Source organism: Martes martes, assembly GCF_963455335.1.
Source record: "Martes martes genome assembly, chromosome: 12".
NCBI classification, from domain to species: Eukaryota; Metazoa; Chordata; class Mammalia; order Carnivora; family Mustelidae; genus Martes; species Martes martes.
This window is the reverse complement of record NC_137900.1, coordinates 15,770,464-15,790,763: the sequence shown is the minus strand read 5'-3', so window position 1 is coordinate 15,790,763 and position 20,300 is coordinate 15,770,464. Positions and strand designations below refer to the sequence as shown.

General features: G+C 40.9%; 1 protein-coding gene across 1 annotated transcript in view; it reads left to right on the top strand.

Annotated features, from left to right (window-relative positions):
• Nucleotides 1–16,591, top strand: part of CARNMT1 (carnosine N-methyltransferase 1) — a 39,330-nt gene extending 22,739 nt beyond the window's left edge. The window contains exons 4-8 of the mRNA XM_080819405.1: nt 2,183–2,323; nt 3,264–3,442; nt 5,594–5,707; nt 13,153–13,256; nt 13,934–16,591. Of these exons, the coding sequence (XP_080675531.1) occupies nt 2,183–2,323; nt 3,264–3,442; nt 5,594–5,707; nt 13,153–13,256; nt 13,934–14,035 (640 nt within the window). The 3' untranslated portion in view covers nt 14,036–16,591. The remainder of the gene's footprint in view (nt 1–2,182; nt 2,324–3,263; nt 3,443–5,593; nt 5,708–13,152; nt 13,257–13,933) is intronic.
• The last annotated feature ends 3,709 nt before the right edge of the window (nt 16,592–20,300 follow it).

Genomic DNA, 20,300 nt, shown 5'->3' with positions numbered 1-20,300 from the left:
GCTCATTCATTGCTCGAGTTTTTCTTTCTTTTTTTTTTTCAGTTCTGTGGCGTTTGTTTTAATGTGTCTCCTTTTGTATGTCCATAGAAATCCTTTTGTCATAATGTAGGTGATTGATAGATCATAATCTTTGTTAACTCTTACTAATCAAGGGCTTTGATACAGTCTGCCTTCAGCTTGATGACAGCGTTTTAATAGCAGTTGTATACAGCGCTTTCCTCCACAAGGTGGGGGTAGAGAGTTCTCTGGGCCTGTTTGGATGCAGAGAATTTGATGGTGGTAATCATCAAGTTAACTTTCCATAAGTTGACCAAAAAAAATTGTCAGTACCAATATTAACACAACTTTGCCTTAGAGTTAGCATGATTTCAAAATTCTTGTTCTACTCAGCTCATCAGCCATCCAAACATTGTTAGTGATTATATTTTATAGCGATTTAAGTACTCTATGAGTTTACTTCTAAATCCATTTACTCTTGTTGCATTACTTTGCCCTCCCCCTTTTTTAATCTAAGGGGAGCACAGCCACATGCAAAAAATGCATGTTTGATTGGGCAAATGGGAACTGAGAAAAGAAAAGAGGTAATTCTAGGAGAGTACGGGTTTTGGTGGGTCTGATAGGGAGTAGAAGAAGAGAGAGAGGCCCCGGGTGGGGTGCCACAGTGGCAGGTCTGTCATACAAAGGGTGGCTTAGAGTGTGGCCAGCAGCTTTTCAAATTTGAATACTAAAAATATGTATATGCTTTATATACTTGTTAGATAAATGATACAGGTAGGTCTAAACCACATGGGAGGATGTTACCCATTCTCTTCATGAGAAATTTAATCAAGTAAGTCAATTGAAAATTAAAGTGTTCACACACAAACTTTGTAATCTGAAATGAGAAGAAAGCATTTTATATGGCAGGTTGGCATCAGTTTCCTCATATCAAGTGTTAAAGAATGTCTCCTAATCATAATAAGCCTATTTGTCAGAAGTCACTTTTAACAAATTTTGGGTTATGTCTTACTGTATATATAAAATTCAACAATAAAATTAAATAGAATTTGTGAAGATTTTTATTCTAATAACATGTAGTTCAGATGGATGACCTGGGACAAATTCCCATGTTACTGTATTTATAGACTCAATTTTCAAAAGCTCCTTAGTTCTGTTTGGTTCTTCATTTCAGAGTGGGAAATGGTAGGGGTTTACTGTATGGACCGTTAGTAAAAAGCCCTGTTGCTGTTTGGAGCACACCAAACTTAAAGGCCATGTAGTATAAAGATTAAAAAAGAGAATTATACATGGGAAGGTTTGGAAATTGTTTATGATTTATGAATTAAATTTGGAGAATGCAGATAATAGTGAAGATTTTTTTTTAATTGACATGATGACAGCTGATTATACACATTTGCCTTTGGTTTCTATAAGAATACCATTTTGGTTTCCTTAGGATTATATTGATTGGCTGGAATTTCTGAGAAAGTCCCTTGCTTTGCTAAGGCTTTTTAGCCATTTGAAAATGGATGGTGGATCTTACAGTGAAGAGAATTTGTTTCTGTAGTATGATACTAATAAGTGAGAGCAGTTGGGTTGTGAGTCTGTGGTTTGGTGTGATGTACTTGCCATTATTTATGCTCGGTTAGAAGGCAATTCCTCATTTTCCCCTTGCGAATACCTTCTTTCCAAATTCTTTCACCAGCTAAAATATACAGGATCTTAAAGCTATAACTAACCCATTAAAGTCTACACATATTTCATCTATTTAATCACACAAACTTCTGTATTAGTTACAGAATTTAGAAATAACGTTTTGTTTCACTGTCTTATGATAAAATAATTTTGTTCAATCTTTGTGTGTATTGGGTTCCCTTTGGGATAATTTGTCTTCTTGAGATAGTTTTTCAAGTGACAGCTACAATAGGAATATGAGTGTCATCATAAGTCTTTAGATATAAGGCGACTCCTTTTTTCTCCGAAAAGTATTTAGGGCATAAAACCCTCATCTGGTATTTAAACATATGATAATTCCTCCTACCCTTATTTTTCATTTATATTTAGAAGTATTTCTCAGTTTTAAAAAGTCAATTTTGAGTGAGCTTATTCTTACTGAATATCTAAGTTTCTAGTTGTTAATGTGGATTTTGCCTTTTTTTTTTTTCTTTGAGGGGTTGGACATAATTGCCTTATTTCATTTCAGGGATCCTTCTAAAGTAAATATTCTGGTACCTGGTGCTGGACTAGGAAGACTGGCCTGGGAAGTAGCTATGCTAGGTTATGCTTGTCAAGGAAATGAATGGAGTTTTTTTATGCTCTTTTCTTCCAACTTTGTACTCAACAGGTATTTAATTTACTTTTTGCTGGAAATAGTAATTTCTCAGAATCAGATTGACTTACCTATTTTTGAACAATTCTGAATTTGAAGATAAATACATAGTGTTTAATTATGATATGTATCAAAAGTGTTTCTTAAAATCAAGTTGCTTATACAAATTACCACTTTAATTAGTTTTTAGTTAACAGAATGTTGAAATGGGATGAATAAGTGACTTTTTAGAAAACCATGGGACATCCCACAAAACAAATGCTCCCTGTGCAGAATTTCAAGACTTTGGATGATCCAAGAAGGAGTATTTTCTCATTGTTCCTTAAACTTCTTCACCCCTTTGTTTCTTGAGTGGAGTAAGTTCAGTGTAGCAATCATGACTTTTTCCCATAATCAAATTCTGATAGGACGGCCATGTATGCTCATATGACTGAGTTGGAAACATCTCTTAGAATTTCTGTGGCCTCTTTTAGAAAACAGTGGAAAAGAGTTGTTATTTTTAAAGCCAGAAGAGGGGCATTGGAAAAAATAACTAGCTGCCTTATTTAAATAATATGTTGTCCAGTATGGGTTAGGGAATGGTGAGAAGTTCAAATGGAGAGAATTAGAATAGTTGGGTAGCAAACAAAACCCATGCCACTTGTTTGAGAAAAGGTTGGCCTGTTTTTTACTTGAGTTTGAGGTTTGGAAATACAGTTTTAAAAATGTGAATGAACAACACATTTATATTTCTGAATTTACTTTAATTTTTTTTCCTGTCTTTTAATTCACTATTGGTTACTCATCTACATCTGTATGTGCATTTTCAGATAATTGGTTGGGGTATAGTGGTAACACCTTAAGTATTAATGAATTATATAAGTAAATCTTCAATCAGGTTATATTTTAGTATTTAAAGTAGACTTTCTTGGTAAAATATTTAGTTAACACTGAATTTTGTGCTCATATTTTGCAGATGTTCTGAAATTAATAAATATAAGCTTTATCCCTGGATCCATCAGTTTAGCAATAACCGGAGGTCAGCTGATCAGATTCGACCCATCTTTTTCCCTGATGTTGATCCCCACAGTCTTCCTCCTGGTTCTAATTTTTCTATGACAGCAGGAGATTTTCAGGAGATCTACTCAGAATGCAGTAAGTCCAAAACAAGCATTTAAAAGTTTTTGTTCTTTAGTCTAAATTTAATGAGCGGATTTTATACTAAATCAAAGTATTGGTCATTCATTGACAAGTTAGGATATTTTCAAAGTCCTGTATAAGGAAATGATGGGAAATACAAAGTATAAGATCCCACCATTTAGAAATATAGACCCTGCTGGGTCTATTAATATAAGACAACATGTAAAAAAAAGTTCATGAGTAATGAATACAGTAAAAGCAAAGGTAGATTAGTGTGGGAAAGGAGACTTTTGTAGAGAGAAGGCTGTGACTTCAAGAATAGGGAGGCAGGGGCGCCTGGGTGGCTCAGTCGGTTAAGTGTCTGCCTTTGACTCAGGTCACTCTTCCGTGATCCTGGGATCAAGTCCCGCATTGGGCCCCCTGCTCAGCTGAGAGCCTGTTTCTCCCTCTGCTGTTTTTCTTGCTTGTGTGCACTCACTCTCTTCTCTCTGTCAAATAAATAAAAATGTAAAAAAAAAAAAAAAAAGGAAGGCAGAGGTAGGAAGATATAAATGAATAAGGTAATCAGGGATGGTGGGACAGCCTGACTGGGAGGGAAAGAGAGGTTGGTTTGCTAGTTTAATGGGAGATACGGCTAGAAAAGGTAGGTTGGTTCTAGATTATGGAAAACCTTTACAATCAGGCTATCAAGTTGGGACTTCACCTTGAAAAACTGTTGAAGTTTCAGCTAGCATTAGAGAAAGAGAGATGGTAATGGAGAGAGGGGTGGTCGGGGAGTGGATTGGCGGTAAAAGGAAGAAGAAAAATAGTATCCTGAGAGGTCAGCAAGATCATTCATTCAACAGATATTTATTGGAGCACCTAAGTTCCAGGTATGTTCTAGGCATGGGAAAGAGCAGTGAACAAAGCAAAGCTCCCGGTCACAGGGAATCTGTTCCAATAGGGAGAGAGGGGCACTAACAAATTTAGTAATGTAAGGAGGAGTACTGAGGCAGGGTAACGGGGGTGCAGAGTGACTGGGGAGAAGCTGCTGTTTATAGAGTTACCAGGGAAGGCTCCCTAAGCAGATTTCAAAAAAAAATGTTGAGCAGAGTACCTCAAAAAAGTGAAGAGGCAAACCATTAGCTATTTGGGGAGAGATGTTGCAGACAGAAGCAGTGGCGAGGGCAGGTGAATTTAGGGTGGGGAGGGTGCTTGTTCTGCTGAAGGAAAAGCAAGGGTCCACTTTGGCTGGGGTGAAATGAGCAGTGGTGCAGTGGGAGATCAGATTGGGGAGGATTTGGTGAGGCTGACTTTGATTATACTCAGAGAAGTGGGAAGCCATTGGAGGGACTTGAGCAGGGGAGTAATGAGATAGTCAAGCTTTTGTTTCTTTTTCCCTGAACTCTGACATTGAAAACCTGTATTCCAAAGGTAGAAAGAGAGAGATGGAAAATGTTAGGTGCTGGGGATAGGCCAGAGAGCGAGTTCTCAAGAGAGAGGTGACATAATGGAAGACATCACTTAGGCAAGTACAGGTGACCTTGTTCTGCAGCAGGGCTTGTGAGAGCAGATGATGAAGGTCATCCTCGGTGGGATCAGTGCCTTCACGGCGCTGAGATTTGTAGAATCCAGCCTCTGACCCTGTGCCCAGTCACGGCCTCCACGGGGCACTGACAGCCTCGTTCCCCTGTTCCACAGGTGATTATCTGAAGTACTGGTGAATAGTTTAAGTATTTTTATGCCATTTTTTCTCACTTGGCAACAAGTGTATATGGCCTTTCTGAAACTTGCCAGAATTGGTGGTTAACAGTGGCTTAAATCAGTTTAAAATTCAAATGACAATTACTTCATCTTAACCCATTTGAAATGGACGCTAGACATTGAGTAGATTTACAAACAAAACTCTTACAAATACATTTGGTAAAGATACCTAGTTATATAGGCTATCAAAATGGTTTCCAAGTTGATTATCAAATTATTAGTAAAAACTTTATGAACTGCAAGGCATCTTGTAAATGATTGTTGGGTTACCCTAACTTCAGTGTTGACTGGAAGAGTTTAGCTTCTGTATTCTTCTGGTTAAATGAAATATTCATAATCTGTAAGAGGTCACATTTGTAGAAGTAATTAAAAGAAAAGGCAACCTAACATAATGAATGTAGTAATGTGGTTTTCCTTGAATAGATACCTGGGACTGTATTGCTACCTGTTTCTTCATAGACACAGCTCACAATGTCATTGATTATATTGATACAATTTGGAAAATACTCAAGCCAGGTGGAATTTGGATAAATCTAGGTAAGTTCCTCAGTGCTTATTAGAATCTTATACGTGAACCTGAGTACTTATTGCTGTTCTCTGTTTGGTAACTTTACAGTACCAAATATTCATAAAGGTTATAGTTATGTTGTATAATTTCCTTTAGACTGTATCCCAGTTAGTGTGGAGTCCTCTGAAAGCAGTGCAAGCCCCAAGAGATAACAGGTTTGAGTCCGTGGCCTTCAGAATGGGTCTAGTCTTATTGTTGGGTTCTGTCATGTGCTCTTTTTTGAATGGCTGGGTTTCACCACAGATTTTGCCATTAGGACTAAGACCAAAGATAGAAGTAGGTCTTTTCAAACTTCTCTTTAGAATTTCATGGGACAAATGAGAGTGGCTATAAAATGCAACTGTAATATGAAAGTTAACCCATACCTTAGGTCCTCTTTCGAAGGAGTCACTTATTTAAATTTCTCTAAAAATTTCCCAAGGAATGTTTGAAACATGATACATATAACCCTTGAACAGTGTGGGCCTTAGGGTTGCTGACCCCTTGCACAATCAGAAATCTGCATATAACTTTTGACTCCCCAGAAACTTAACTACAGATAGCCTTCTCTTGGCCAGAAGCCTACTGATAACATAAACAATTAGTGTGCATTTTGTCTACTACAAATAGACTGTCTACAGTAGACTGTACTGTAGACTATACTATATATATACTATACTGTAGACTGTCTACAGTATTATATACCATATATACTGTGTGCATATCTATACTGTGTATATTGTATAGTGTATTCTTAAAGTAAGCTAGAGAAAAGAATATTATTAAGAAAATCACAAGAAAGAGAAATTACATTGACAGTAGTATGCTGTGTTTATCAACAAAACAAAACGTGTAGAAGTGGACCTGTGTAGTTTGAACCTGTGATGTTCAAGGTCAACTGCATTACCACTGCGGGGGAGCAAGTACCTTATTGAATCATAAAACAACCCTAGGTTGAAATGGTATTTCTACTGTTTCATAGTTGGAGAGTCTGATCTTGCTGTAAGTAACTAGCAGTGGGGTCCCACAGCTTACATGTATAGCAGAGACAGCCTCACAGCCCAGAACCAACCGCTTGAATGCCTAACCAGCTAGTTCTGCAGGCTCATCCTGGGCCTAACAGTTCTTGTTAGTTATGTGATTAATATTTCTGACCCTGGTTACTGAGTTAGGGGAAGGTTTCGTATATTTTCAAAGTGTTAACTTTCATAGAAACTTTTCTCTTTGAGCTTTTATCTTAATTGGCTTATTAATATTTTATTAAGTTATATAATAACAGTAATTATAACTGCCCAGAACAAATAAAATTGGCTCCTCATAAGCACACTGTTTGATAAGAGCAGACATGCTGGGCTGCACTGTGATCCGTCTCAGGCTTCAGAGGTAATAGGGCACTTGGATCGGGGGGAAGGTCAGTTAGGAGAGCTTCTACTCTTCATACCACAGAGTTCCGAAACAATTCGGAGCATTGGAATAATGGAGATGCATAGACCTTAAAAGTAGTTATTCGGGAGGTCAGTACTTTCCAAATCAAATTCTTCACATGTGTAAGCTGAGGTTACAAAATGATGATGATCTCAGAGTGGATTTTCCCTCACTCCTGGTGTGCTCTGGGCATCTGTTCGGAAGAGCGTTCTCACTCTTCATGCCGTGTCCTCGTCCTTTACGACACGTGACTCCCAGCGCGGCTCCTCCTGCTCTTTCATTTCCCAGTCTGCATCTCTGGGCCAGGTATCGGTTACGTTCCAAGCCACTGTGTGCCAACTGGGATACTGCGACATCCAGGAAAACCCCTTGTCTTTTCGGACCCATCATGGATGCAGACTCCCCCAGGCAGAAGCCTGCGCGCGCTCCTTTACCCCTCTTCTTCCTCGCCGTCTGCACGCAGTCACTCCGCAAGGTGCATCTCCTAAAACTTCTCTGTAGGTCTTGAATCTTCTGTGCGAGGGTTCCTCAGCTCTGGCACCATTGGCATTCGGGGCTGGATGGTTCTTCATGTGGAGGCTGTGGAGAGGGAGGGTTGCCTGCGGCCGGTGCGGGTGGGGGGGACGTGGTGAGCGGCATCCCTGGCTTCTGCTGGCTTCACTGCAGCAGGACCTCCTCGGGTGTGAGGACGGGAATGCAGAATCCGCCCAGCTGAGAACCACTGTTCAGCTCGGCTCGTTGCTTAGTTCAGGCCCTCATCCCTGCTTGCCCGGTTACTGCAGCAGTTCCGGTGGGGGAGCCCCACCTTCAGGTTGTCTCCAGTCTTCTGCGCCTCGTTTAGTCGTCCGTATGCTGCCACCAGGGGGATCCTCCCAACACCTGAATCCGTGCCTGTCACACTCCCTACGTACAGCCCTAGCTTTTGAGATGCCCAGAACTCTTCAGGATTGGGCAAAATGCCCTTTGTGGTCTTCGTGTCTGAGCTTCGTTATTTCTGTTCTGTACCACCCCAGCCCTGCCCAGAGATGCCCGCCCTCAGACCCAGAAAGCCCTTTCTCTTCCCTCTCTTGTCATGTTGCCTCTTTCCTAGGTGCTCTGAACACTCAGCGGAGGTGATCCTTTCAGGTTGGAGTACATGTTTGTTGTATTCTTCTTTTATGTTCTCGCACCATCCGTGAGCATTTAACACAACACGGTGTGGCCCCCGATACATTTTGTTTTCACTGGTGGTCGTGAGCTCAGTGAGGGCCGGGAGCTGACTGGCTCTTTACCTCCCGCAGAGCCCGACAGCCAGCGGCTCTTCAGTGACTGGTGTGTGTGTGAGTTACTGTTTCAAAATTGGAAAGCGGGGGAGATGTGATGTTAAGATGCCACAGAAGGTTGGCTGCCAGGAGACAGGACAGAGTGGCATTTCTGTCAGTAAATTCATAACATTCCCATGGTTTTGGCATCAGTCCTGTGGGCCTGGAAAAATAATTTTATCTGGAAGCTGAGAGTGCATCAACCCCTGGGGGACGATTTCACCCTAACCGTGCTGATGTAAGGCCGGATCGTCAACACATTCATAGAAAATGAGAACGGGTCCCTGTCAGCCGTAGCGGAATACTAAGAATCTACATTGGAAGTTAAATTACAGTGAAGGTGTTGTCTATGTTCTATAAAATCACAAGTGGGAATATTATTAATTTAAAAAATCTCTTTAAGGGGATCTGAAGTACTCTAATATTCCTCAGGTTAGGGAAAGCTAGTGAGAGTGAGCTTTTTAAGGAAACTGTTTGCATGTGTCCTTTGGGAAAGTCTGTTAGCAAAACGTAGAAGAGTGCCTGTGCATCCTGTTCCTCAGTTTTTCATGGTGACATATGTGTAATTTATGGTGAAAACTGCGTGTGGGTGTACATATGTGTGAGCTGGTGCGTTTGTAGTCCAGCAGTGGAGGGCAGGCAATTAGCAGACGAAATCTAATTTCGTCTGGAAGAATAAACAGGTTAAAGTACTAAAAAGAAAGACTCGCAGTCTTTTCCTTCCTATGAAGTAGAAAAAACCCAGTTCTTCCCTACTGTGTATTTCTTCCCCGTGTGTCTCCTTTATTCCTCATATAGTAAAACACTCATACTCTGACACGTCTGGTCACCATATGTAAGTTTTCCCATCACAAGAGTTCTCTGTGACACCAGCTGGGTGCCCCCCACTTTAACTCCCGATACGGTCTACCTGGAGATAGTGTGAGATACCACAGGGGAAGGGGTCAGTCTCACAGGACCCTCTCCCCCATTTCCCACAACTTCAGCCGCTAGTCCAAAATTGTCACTTGTGCTTCCGACCTACTGTAGATCTATCTATGGGCTGCAGATTGGAGGTTCCAGCGAGCCCCTCTTCGGGTGTGATTGCTAGAGTGGCTCATGGGACTTAGCGAAACACGTAGGTTGGCAATTTTATTAAAGGAGTGAAGGATCCAGAGGAACATCCAGATGGAAGAGAAGCGTAGGGCAGACTATCTGGGAAAGGGTGTGGAGCTTCCATGCTCTGTCCCGGGGTTGCCACTCTCCCAGCACCTGCACATGTTCATCCCGGTAGCTCTCTGGACTCTGTGCTCTTGGGATTTAATGGAGGCTTGATCAGCCATTCCATTTTTAAGCTCTTCTCCCTTCTCAAGACATTAGTGGGGTGGGGCTGAAAATCCAGCCTTCTAATCATGGGTTGGTGTTTTTGGTGACCAGCCCTCACTGAGAGTTGTCTCATTAGAACCAAAGATGCTTCTGTCACTCACGAATTATGAGTTTCAGGAGCCCTGTGTCAGGGACCAGAGTCACAGGCCTAATATTTGAACAAAAGATGCTCCTAGTGTTCTTATCACTTAGGAAATTATGAGGGTTTCAGGAGCTTTTTGCCAGAAACCAGTGTGTATATTTTCTATCATCTTGCAAGTACCAAAGCAGATCTTTATAAAGTGTAAGGAGTCTTATCAAATTTTAAAGCATTATAAAGCTGAATGTTTTTTGAAACATGAGAGGTTTCCTGTGAAAGGTAGATAACTGACACATTATCTCCTTTACACACTGAGACCTTGTTGCAGTGGTTGTAAAAATAGAAAAAGGGTCTAAAACAATGACAGAGAATGGCAAGGAGGTCATCAGGAGACAACAAAATGTAACCTTTTTTCAGATGGGGTAGCTGGATAAGTTTTGCAAAACACCCAGTGTGAACAACCAGTTGACCTGCAGTAACCCTGGAAAATGACCAGCTATATGGAGGATCTGGAATAATCCTGGAATAGGAGTGACTATATGGGGAAAAAGAGAAGTTGAAGATCTACGTATGGGGGCCTGTGAACCCCTATAACCAGGGAACCAAGTTCCAGTCCATGCTCAGGCAAAGACCAGAAGTTTAATTTACTGGAAAAAGTGAATGGGAAAGAATAAAATTTATGAAGGCATGACCTAGTAGAGAGTGAGGGTGAGATGTAGGACAGAAAAGGATATTGGTTAAGTCAGCTTTGGAAAACGAGCAGGCAGTAACCACTCCCCGCCCGTGCCCCCGCCCCGACCTGCCCCTGCAATAACTCCTTGCCCAGCCTGTAAAATTTTTTGCTAAGGTTTGAGTGCCAGCTCTTTTGTTTTGAACAATTGCAAGCCATGTTTCTTTAAGTGGGCATTTCAAGATAGCTACTACAAGCTTTCTTCTAGTTACTGTGTACTGTATATTTTTCTGTATTTTAAACCCTTTCTCTTTGTTTTAGATGTATCTTGGGAACAGCATAGTTACATTTTGTTACCCAATCTAAGAGTCTCTGTCTCTTAACTGGAATTTTTAGAACCTTAATGGTTTAAGTTAACTTGTCCCAGATTTGGCACATAGGGCCCCCTTCCCCTGTGTCCATTTGACATCGCCTCCTTTCTGGCATCACCACTGTTCCAGGCTTTTCTTGTATTCTCTCTGCCAGGCCCTGAGAGTAGCCACCCTACCCCACCCCCCCCAAAGGATCCCTGGTTCTTTTTAATAGAGAATAGTACGTAGAAACATTAGGTTGATTGGACTTGTAGAAGGCTGAAATACGCACAAAGATGTTTGTCGAAGTACCATTTGTAATAGACTGTAAAAAATACTCAACTGTAGGGACGCCTGGGTGGCTCAGTTGGTTGAGCAGCTGCCTTCGGCTCAGGTCATGATCCCAGCGTCCTGGGATCGAGTCCCACATCGGGCTCCTTGCTTGGTGGGGAGCCTGCTTCTCCCTCTGCCTCTGCCTGTGCTTGCTTACTCTCCTTCTCTCTCTCTGACAAATAAATAAATAAAAAATCTTTAAAAAAAAAAAAAAAGAGAAAAAAAAATACTCAACTGTAATGGTTCTCTTTGGGTGGTAAAATTAGAGCTACGTAACTGTACATTCACTGCTCTGCTGGGCATTGTGGTGGACTCACAAGAAACTGAAGACGTGTGCCTTTACTCATGTAGCTTGTAATCTGGTTAAAAAGTGTGGATTACATGAAAAATAATCACTGAGCAAAGCCATACTACATTACATGAATTTTAAAGTAGGCTATATTAAGAGAGTGAGCAGTAGGGCTGGAAACTTGGCTGGATTATATTAAAACTTGCTTTCAGCAAGGTTTGGGAGCATGGCTAAAGCTTGCATTGGGCAGTTGGAGCTCTCTAGGTGGAACACAACATGTCGAGAGGTACAATATGACCTGAGTATGTAAGAATCCCTCGGGTGTTTAGATCTAAGAAGACAGTAATGCTGCAGGCTCTTAAAATAATGGAGCAGGAACATCACATATTTTAGAGCTGGATGGACTGCTCTGGGGCTCTTCGTGTTTATAACAGGGCTTCAAAGGCTTCGGGATGGTCTAGGACACAGCAATGCTCAGTAAATGGTAGCTACTGTCATTTTTGCTAGTCCTAATAAAACTAACCGGAAGTTAAGCTTGACGGAATAGTTTGATGGTGAACCATTGTTTTCTCCTGAAAAGAGTTCTAACATACATATTCATAGTCATTTTTCCTAGTGGTTTATGTAGGGTAAAAAAAGAGGAGAGGAAGAAAAAACGTTTTAACGCTTAGTAAGTGTGTTCCACAGAGTGATGAGCCTTTTGGGAGGAGAAACTGTCCTGTCGTTACTCTTAATTCCTGTGATTAGCACATTGTATGAGGGGAAGGGGACGTGAGATGGGCACTGGACTTTTAGTTAAGCCAATGAAAGGAAAAGAGAAGATTGTTTAGATTAATCCTAAAGTAACTCTTGAATGATAGTGTGGCCTGGACGAGGCCGATGATGGACTGGGCAGAATGTGAGAGATTGAAAGCCTGGAGACTCTGGTTGGCATCGGATGATAGTTCTTGGATACATGGAATGAGAGAATAGTAAAGGGGGAATGTCATTTTAAAGAGCTGTGGTTGCTGTCACTTACTGAATGCCTTCTCTGTGCCGAGTGTACTGGGTGTTGCGGAGCTAGGGACCGGTCCACAGGCCCACAGTCAGTGAGTGTTAGAGCTGGGATGTGAGTCGTGCACTTAAAGAGCCAGATCTGGTGTCACGTCTTCCTTCCAGGAAGCCTTGCCTATAACTTCCCACCATGTGCATGCACTCTCTTAAACCTAGGCTAGCTTGAAGACCCTTCTGTTTTCACATGATATGCAGTCTGCAGCTGCAGTTGTGTATTTACTTAAGGAATTATAATTACAGTATACTTCCGGAATTTAGGGACTTCACATTTTCTAATCCAGGTGCTCCCTCAATAACCTCGGAGTTACAGGCGTAGGGCTCATATGTGGGGAATCACAGTGCAGCCCTGGTATACCACAGGGACTCCCTCCCCACCAGTATAGGCCCAGCACTCAAATGGGCCAAAGTTTCAGGGGTTTGGACACATGCCCTTGGCAGATGTAAGGGTTCTGTTCTCCTTTTTGTTTGTTTCACCTACTACCCATCTTATAATTCAATTTGGAGTTCTACCACAGCCACTAGTGCATGTTTATATTTAAGTAATTCATTCATAATATCTTTAAACCATAGGTCCCCTACTGTACCACTTTGAAAATTTGGCAAATGAACTTTCCATAGAATTGAGCTATGAAGATATAAAAAATGTCGTTCTGCAGTATGGATTCCAGGTGGAGGTAAGGATGGAATGAGGTTTCACTTCCAACGCTTTTAGGAATGGGAGTATCATGACAGTTCCTGACTTGACTTCTTAATTGTTCTCTCATCCACAAAGTGAAAATAATAGTTAGCTTTTAGAATTATTAGGATTTGGCATGTGTGTAGGGAAATGGAAAACTGTAATCCCTGTTGTCATCCGTCAACTCTCAGTACATGGCAGCTTCCTGTTCTCAGCAGGGTCGGCCCTCCTAGACGGGCAGATACCAAACCCATGAGCGTCTGGAGGAGCAGGTGGAGCGGGGAGGGCAGTGACGGGGATCACTGTGTGTACTTCTGTAGTGTTCAGTCTTTTTTATCATGTGATTATAAGGTTTTATGATACCTTGACTTGTGTTTTAGTTGTATGTTTATTTAAAAGCATTTCATTCCTTAAAAAAATAAACAACAGATTTGTTCTTAAAAATGAAGAGAAGCAATGTAACAGAGTCATGGAGAGCTCCAGCTCTTACTACTGGTGTGACCATGAGCAATCTGTTTTTTGTAAAGTGCGGTTACTAATAATGCCAATCTTAAGGGGGTATGTATACGTAAGAAGTCGATTAATAGAGTACGTTTGCAGTGGTATCTGTCACAAATACTGTTTGTATTATCCTCATGGTCGTCATCATCATTATGATTATTGTTTGCATTCCAGGTGGAAAAAGAATCTGTCTTGTCAACATATACTGTGAATGATCTCTCCATGATGAAATACTACTATGAATGTGTCTTGTTTGTGGTCCGTAAACCACAGTAACGTTCTCAAGTGGTATCAGCAGGAAAAGAGTTTGATAAGAGCAAATCCTGAAATAAACAACTCAAAATCAACTATCCCAATGACAGGACACGACCTCAAATCAGTGGTGCCTTCTTATTCCTAACAAAATTTAGAAATAGCGTCTATTTTCTTAATACGTCTATCGCTTTTTCAGAAATATACTATGCCATGCATATTTGTACTACAGAAGTAAAAATGGAGGAAATGTCTTCAAGTATACATTTTCCCTGAAGCCCAGAATTGTCTTTCAGTAGAGAAAACTTTATCTCCAGTGGTCTTCATGAAGCTGTCTGTTGCAAGTCTGCCATATTAATGACTACTAGTATCGAAGTCCCCCCCAAATCTTTGTTTTGTGTGCATTGCACATATTCTTTTTAGAAGAGTCTGAGGATCCTCTGTCACATTCAGCATCTGGAATTGGGACTTCTGTTTGCCTTGGACCTAAGCAATCCATTCATAAAATGTGTGTGTGTCCTTTTAATCACTCAAATTATTTTTTTTCTAGCTCAGCTGAATTTAGAGAAGCATCAACCATTTCATTTTTATGAAATGCTGAATTTAATAAGATCACAGGCCAGTAAAATGCATTTAAGCATTCAAGTAACTGAGAGTCTTTGGGGCATACTAACCTGAACATTATTTGAAAGCGTACTCATCATGAATCACTCTGAAATGTATGAGATCTGAACACTCTTAAGTGAGGCGCAATAGCCTTTATTCAAGGTACTGCTCAGAAAATGGGGAAATAATAAAATCTCCCATTTGAAATGTATGATTTTAAACTAGAAGTGAATACAGTTTGTCAGTGAATGTTTACAATAATGTCTTTTCTTTAAATTACCTGGATCACAAAAGCAAGCACTTTTTTTTTTTCAATAAACTGTCATGATGGTATTACCGTGGGGAAATTCTGAATATGAAATTCAGGGATAACTTACTGCCCGTGGTCTGTGTCTTCAGTATTGTAAGCAGCAGCCATTCATGTAATTTTAGATTAACACCAATTTTGTTCCCTGATAGCTGGAGTTAAAATAGTATATGCTGCTTTAAATTTCTACCTCTAGCAGATCTTTTCTATTGGAGGGAGTTTTCCTTTATATATATTTTTTATGTTTATTATTTTGTTTCTAGTAGCTTGGAAAGCAGAGATGACTGATGTTGTAACCTTTTCTTGGGAAAAGGAAGTACTCTTGGGTATTTTCACAGGTGATTATGATGGCATTAAATGACCTCTGTGGCAATTTGAATTAGATAGACTTAATCTCAATAATGTGCTGTAGGATTAATGTCATGTTCTAATAGGAAAACTTACTCGTGAATCTTTAGTCCTTTTTTGTTAGGTTGGAGGAGTCCACGCAATTTGGCATCTTATTAGTAGGGGCTTTTCCGTGGACAGTGAGGGAGCTCTTGTGGCCTTTGCTCCTGTTATGCAGTAAAGGGCTCTGTGAAGTTTATTTGACTTGCTAAATTCTGGAGGCCTTAGCCTCTTGAGTTAAAAAAAAAAACAACCCAAAAACTATTTCTCTTTTTTGTGTCTCCCCCTACCCCCAATACTTGGCAGATTTTCAGTTATTAGAATTTTCGTTAACTACCACATGAATGAATTTTCAGTTAATTGGTAGGGGGAAAAATCCAGATTTGTTTTTGTTTGTTTCAGGGGGAAAAAAAAAGTTTAAAAGGATCCTAAGTATTTAAAAAATCCACTGAAAAGAAAGGAATGCATGCTATTTTTGAGTAATGTAGAAAGGCTTTTTATTCACTGACTGGTATTCACTTTTTTACTTGTATCAGAACAAACGATCTTGTTTTTCCCATAGAGGCAAAAATATGTTGGTAGCAAGGACTCGGCTTTATTACTTAAAATTTTGGCTATCAGGTTTTATTCTTTAATAATATTACTTCTATTTCTAAATTACAGCTTAGCTTTTAGTTGATTCTGAAATCAGTTATTTCGTTTGTTTTTAACTTCTCCTATCATGATGACGTTTTTTCAAATATTCTATATAAATCTGCATCACTTTTTTTCTCATTGCTTTTGTGTTAATATATTCAAAACTTGAAAATTGTGGTATCAGTCAATAATAGAAGTGTCACTGGAGGATTTAATTTTCTATTTTTTAATGTGTAGTCCTAGCTACTAAAGTATGTAAGCCTTAAAATTTTTTGTTCTAATTCCTTATATTAGCTCGATACACAAATATTTTCATTTTCATAAAGCAGGAGGAGATAGGTCATTGTGCTTGCTCCCCCCCCTTTTTTCCATATTCTGAAGCGGTGCAGGTTAGGGTATTTTAATCAAGTGAGCAAGATGGGAAATGTAAAATATAAAGAGAAGCTGTATAAATCACAGTATAAAATTATGAAGTTTGGGAACTGTAAAATGTACTGTATTTATATGTAATTCTCATTCTAAAAGTTGCCACAAAGGCTGAATTGGAAGCTTCATGTCTGCATGAAATTTCCTATATTTTTAATGTGTATGATGGACTTAATTTTTCTTGAATATTAAAGTCTGCCAATTGCTACGAAACAGTATTTGCTTGGTTGTTTCCATTTAAGTCAGTAGTTAACTGTAGAAGTGGGAATTTGAATTCTTAATCCTTAGATGAGCTTATTCTTATATGCTTCTAGAAAGTCAATAATAAGAGTATTTGGTCTTTGAGTATGTTAGGCCTTAATACTATTTAATCTTGGTCTTTGGTTTTGTTAAATAACAGAAAATAAATCTAAAGGACACCAGTACAAGAGAGGTCCAGGACCAGCCATTAGTAGCAGAACCGATGGACTTGGCGCTTACTCTGGGTTTGTTCCCTGAACTGTTGTTTGCGATCTCAGGCAAGATGCTCTAAGTGTGTTGCCTCATCTGTAAGAGGATTGATACCACTTACTTCAGAGGGTTTCAGGCGGTCATGTGCTGCTGTGTGCGGTATCCTATGTGAAAGCACCTGGTAGATAGACAATGTAATTTCACTCTGTGTTGACTGCTGTATAGTGATAGAAAAAGATGAAGATAAGTCCCAGGACATTAGTTTTAATGTTATGGTGGAAAAAAAAAAAAAAAAAACCGTTTCAGTGGAATCCTGGGGGGATTCAAAGATAACAGGTATGTATGTATCGATTCTTGAATATTAAAGTTTGCTGGGAATTGTAAAGAAATTAAAATGATAGGTAACAGGAGAGAAGGCACAGGCAAAACTTAATGGAGGGTTACTCCCACTTGTAGAAACATGCTAGTACTTGCCTCTTAAAGAGTTGGATTATTTCTCTTGGATACACAGAAGCAAAATCATCCAGCCAGCCAAAATCATGTGCATTTTCAGTCAACTTGCCTTTCAAAATGATGAACATTTTCCATGCCACTGATAGTGTTTTGGAATAACTTTGCATCCATTCTCTGGCCAGTACTAGGTTTTGCTAAACTTGTCATTTTGGGCAGTATGACAGGAAAAAGTATCTAATTTTAATATTCATTTCTTTAACTATTACAGAAGTTGAACTATTTATTTAAGTGTAATGCCCAAAGAAAGGTATCTTTAATCTGCCAGTCTAGGTTTTCAGCTGGTATACCAGACAGGTCATTGGCAACAATCCAAAAGTTCATAAAACTGTATCAAGCTCCACCAACAGAGGACTGGCCAGTCTCCTAGCACTGCTTTAAGTTCTAGCTACTGATAGGAAGGACCTGCTTCTGGATTTACCTGGCCGGCACTGAGGCCTGAGTGGCTACAGCCCATTGGACCCTGCTAGGTTTCAACGTAGCCAACCAGGGATTTGGGCCCAGGAGTTAGTTCAACTAATGTCTGTGAGTCAGGAGTCCCATCGAACCAACGGCTTTGCTTTAGGTGGCAGAGAGGGGCATTAAGTTTACCTCCAAAGGAATAGCTGCCATTTTCTCATAGCACCAAAAAGCTGCTAGGGCGAGGCCAGCTACACCCTTGAATATGCTATTTGTTTTGACTTGGAGGGCTTGTTGGGTCCTTTTCACCTTGGTAGTCATCAGGTTCAAATTGACTCACCTCCAAATGAGAACATCAAACCCAACGAGGCATTCAGTCTCAAAAGCTCAGTAGCAGATTAATAACTTCCTTCTTTTGTACAAAGGTGTCTTTGGTGATTGTCTGGGATTTGATTCTGTTGTAGTACCTGGCTATGCCTGTGAGAATTTAGGCAGCCAGTAAGTCTTTGAAGCTGTGGTTTCTCTCTCCTGGAGTTCAGTATTAATTCTGCTGGACCACCCAGGAAGGGACAGCCTTTGACCGTGACCCTTAAGTGGAAGGAAACGTGCAGGCGAATAATACATCAGATCCATGATACATGTACTGAACTGGCCCAAAGAGCCTCAGTGAGAGGTTATTTTTGAGGTGTCTGACTCCTTAGGAAAAACAACTGTGATTTTTCTTTTTTTTTTTCAGGCCTGAACCTAGGTCATTACAAAGGTTTTACCTGGCAGGTTCATGGAACAAAGCTGGCCTCGCTGGACCAGACTTGCTGCACTGCAGTCTCTAGTGGGACTTGCAGTCGAAAATGCAGGCTCCTATGCACAGCGGCAGCCCTGGCCCAGTGCCTCTCAGCAGCTTTGGGATAAGCCTTCCTCAGGTCCCTCTGCTGACACCCGCTAATCGGAGGAGGGAAAGGGGAAAACTTGGAAACCACATTTCTATACTCCCACTCAGTACTTTACCCACTCCTAGGTTCTCCTCCTCTTCCACCCCATCCCCCAGGTCTGCAAGCTTGCAGGAGCCTGTCTGGACTTCCTTTAGCAATGAAACCACTACCATGTCCGTGCAGACTCCGCTGACTCCTGACTGGTGTGCTGTCCCAGGATGAAAATGGAGCAGAAGCTCCCTGTGGTTTGTCTGGTTCAGCTTCTTGCTTGTACTATTGAAGCGATCAGAGGTTTGACTGTGAGTTTCGTCTTGGCTTCTTGTATTCACCTGCTTAGTTAGCCACCAGCTCTCCCTGGCTCAGATGAGCCACTAACAATTTTTCACACCTTCCTTCCCATCACAAGCCCTGTCCATACTATCAGTTCAATTCAAGTGTCTTTTCCCCCTATAGGATCACAGAACCAAGAAGTTTAGCACGTGCATTAGGGGCTACAACACAGCAGCCAGGAGACCAAGTTGCCTCCAGCTGGGAGGCAAGTCCACGGAGACAGTGGGGGGAAATGGTGGGAGGGAAGCCTGATTTTCTCCATTGACCTGACTCCAGAGTTAATGCCCGAGCAGGCTGCTGCTTCCTCCCCTGTGTGCTTCCAGCATCCAATGCATGCCCAGCCCCTAGGGCCCTTTACTTGGTGCTCAAGCACATGCCACTGTACTGTCCAGCCCGGTCTTCTAGCTTTGGCCATCCCGGCACCCAGAGCCCCAACTTTGCTGCCAGCCACTTTTGGCTGTGGCAAGACTTTGCACTGATAGGCAAGGCTTCTTCCTCACTTTCGAGGGGCCACCTACACTCAGTTCAACCAAATGGCCGTCTGTTTTCAGGTCCTCTGTATTGAATAGCAGATTCCTCATTGCTGACTTTAATCTCAGTTGAGGACTCTGTCAGCAGATGCAGCCTTATTGCCTCTGGCTGGGGCCACAGGGCTTGCTACTCTGTGGTGATAACATCCCTATCTCTTCCTGCCGGGAAGAGTGAGCAAATTTGGGTGCCATTTGGGTGACTTATCTCAAACCCACCTGTAGCCGTTCATCACTAACAGAACCCAAGGGCCTCATTACTTTCCTGCCATATTAACCATGTAGGTAAGAGCATATGCTGCTGTATCCCAGGTTTCTCATATTCCTGAACTGGCCTGTAGGACCTAGTCCTTCCAAATCTGGAATGCCAAGTCTGTCAGCATCCCAGATTTGTCAGCAAAACTGTGGAGTCTGGGGCTTGGTCCTACCTTTTTGACGAGTGAGTGACTTAGCCTATTAGTTTCATGCACGCTGCCGGAAGACAGGAGAAGTTACACAAAAGTAGAGGGTTCCTGTGTGCCCTCCAGCTTTCACCCCAAAGTAACATTTCACGTAACTATAAGACAGTAATCAAAACCATGAAATGGACATTGGCGTGATTCTGTTACTGAACTGTAGACCTTGAAGCATGCCAGTTTTTGCAAGCACTTATTAAAAAATCCTACTTTTCAACTTTCCGATTTATTTCTAAAATGGGTTTCTTATTGATAGTATGTACCTAGGTCTTGCCTTTTTATTCATTCTGATTGTCTTTTTTTGTCTTGTAATTGGGTATTTAAACC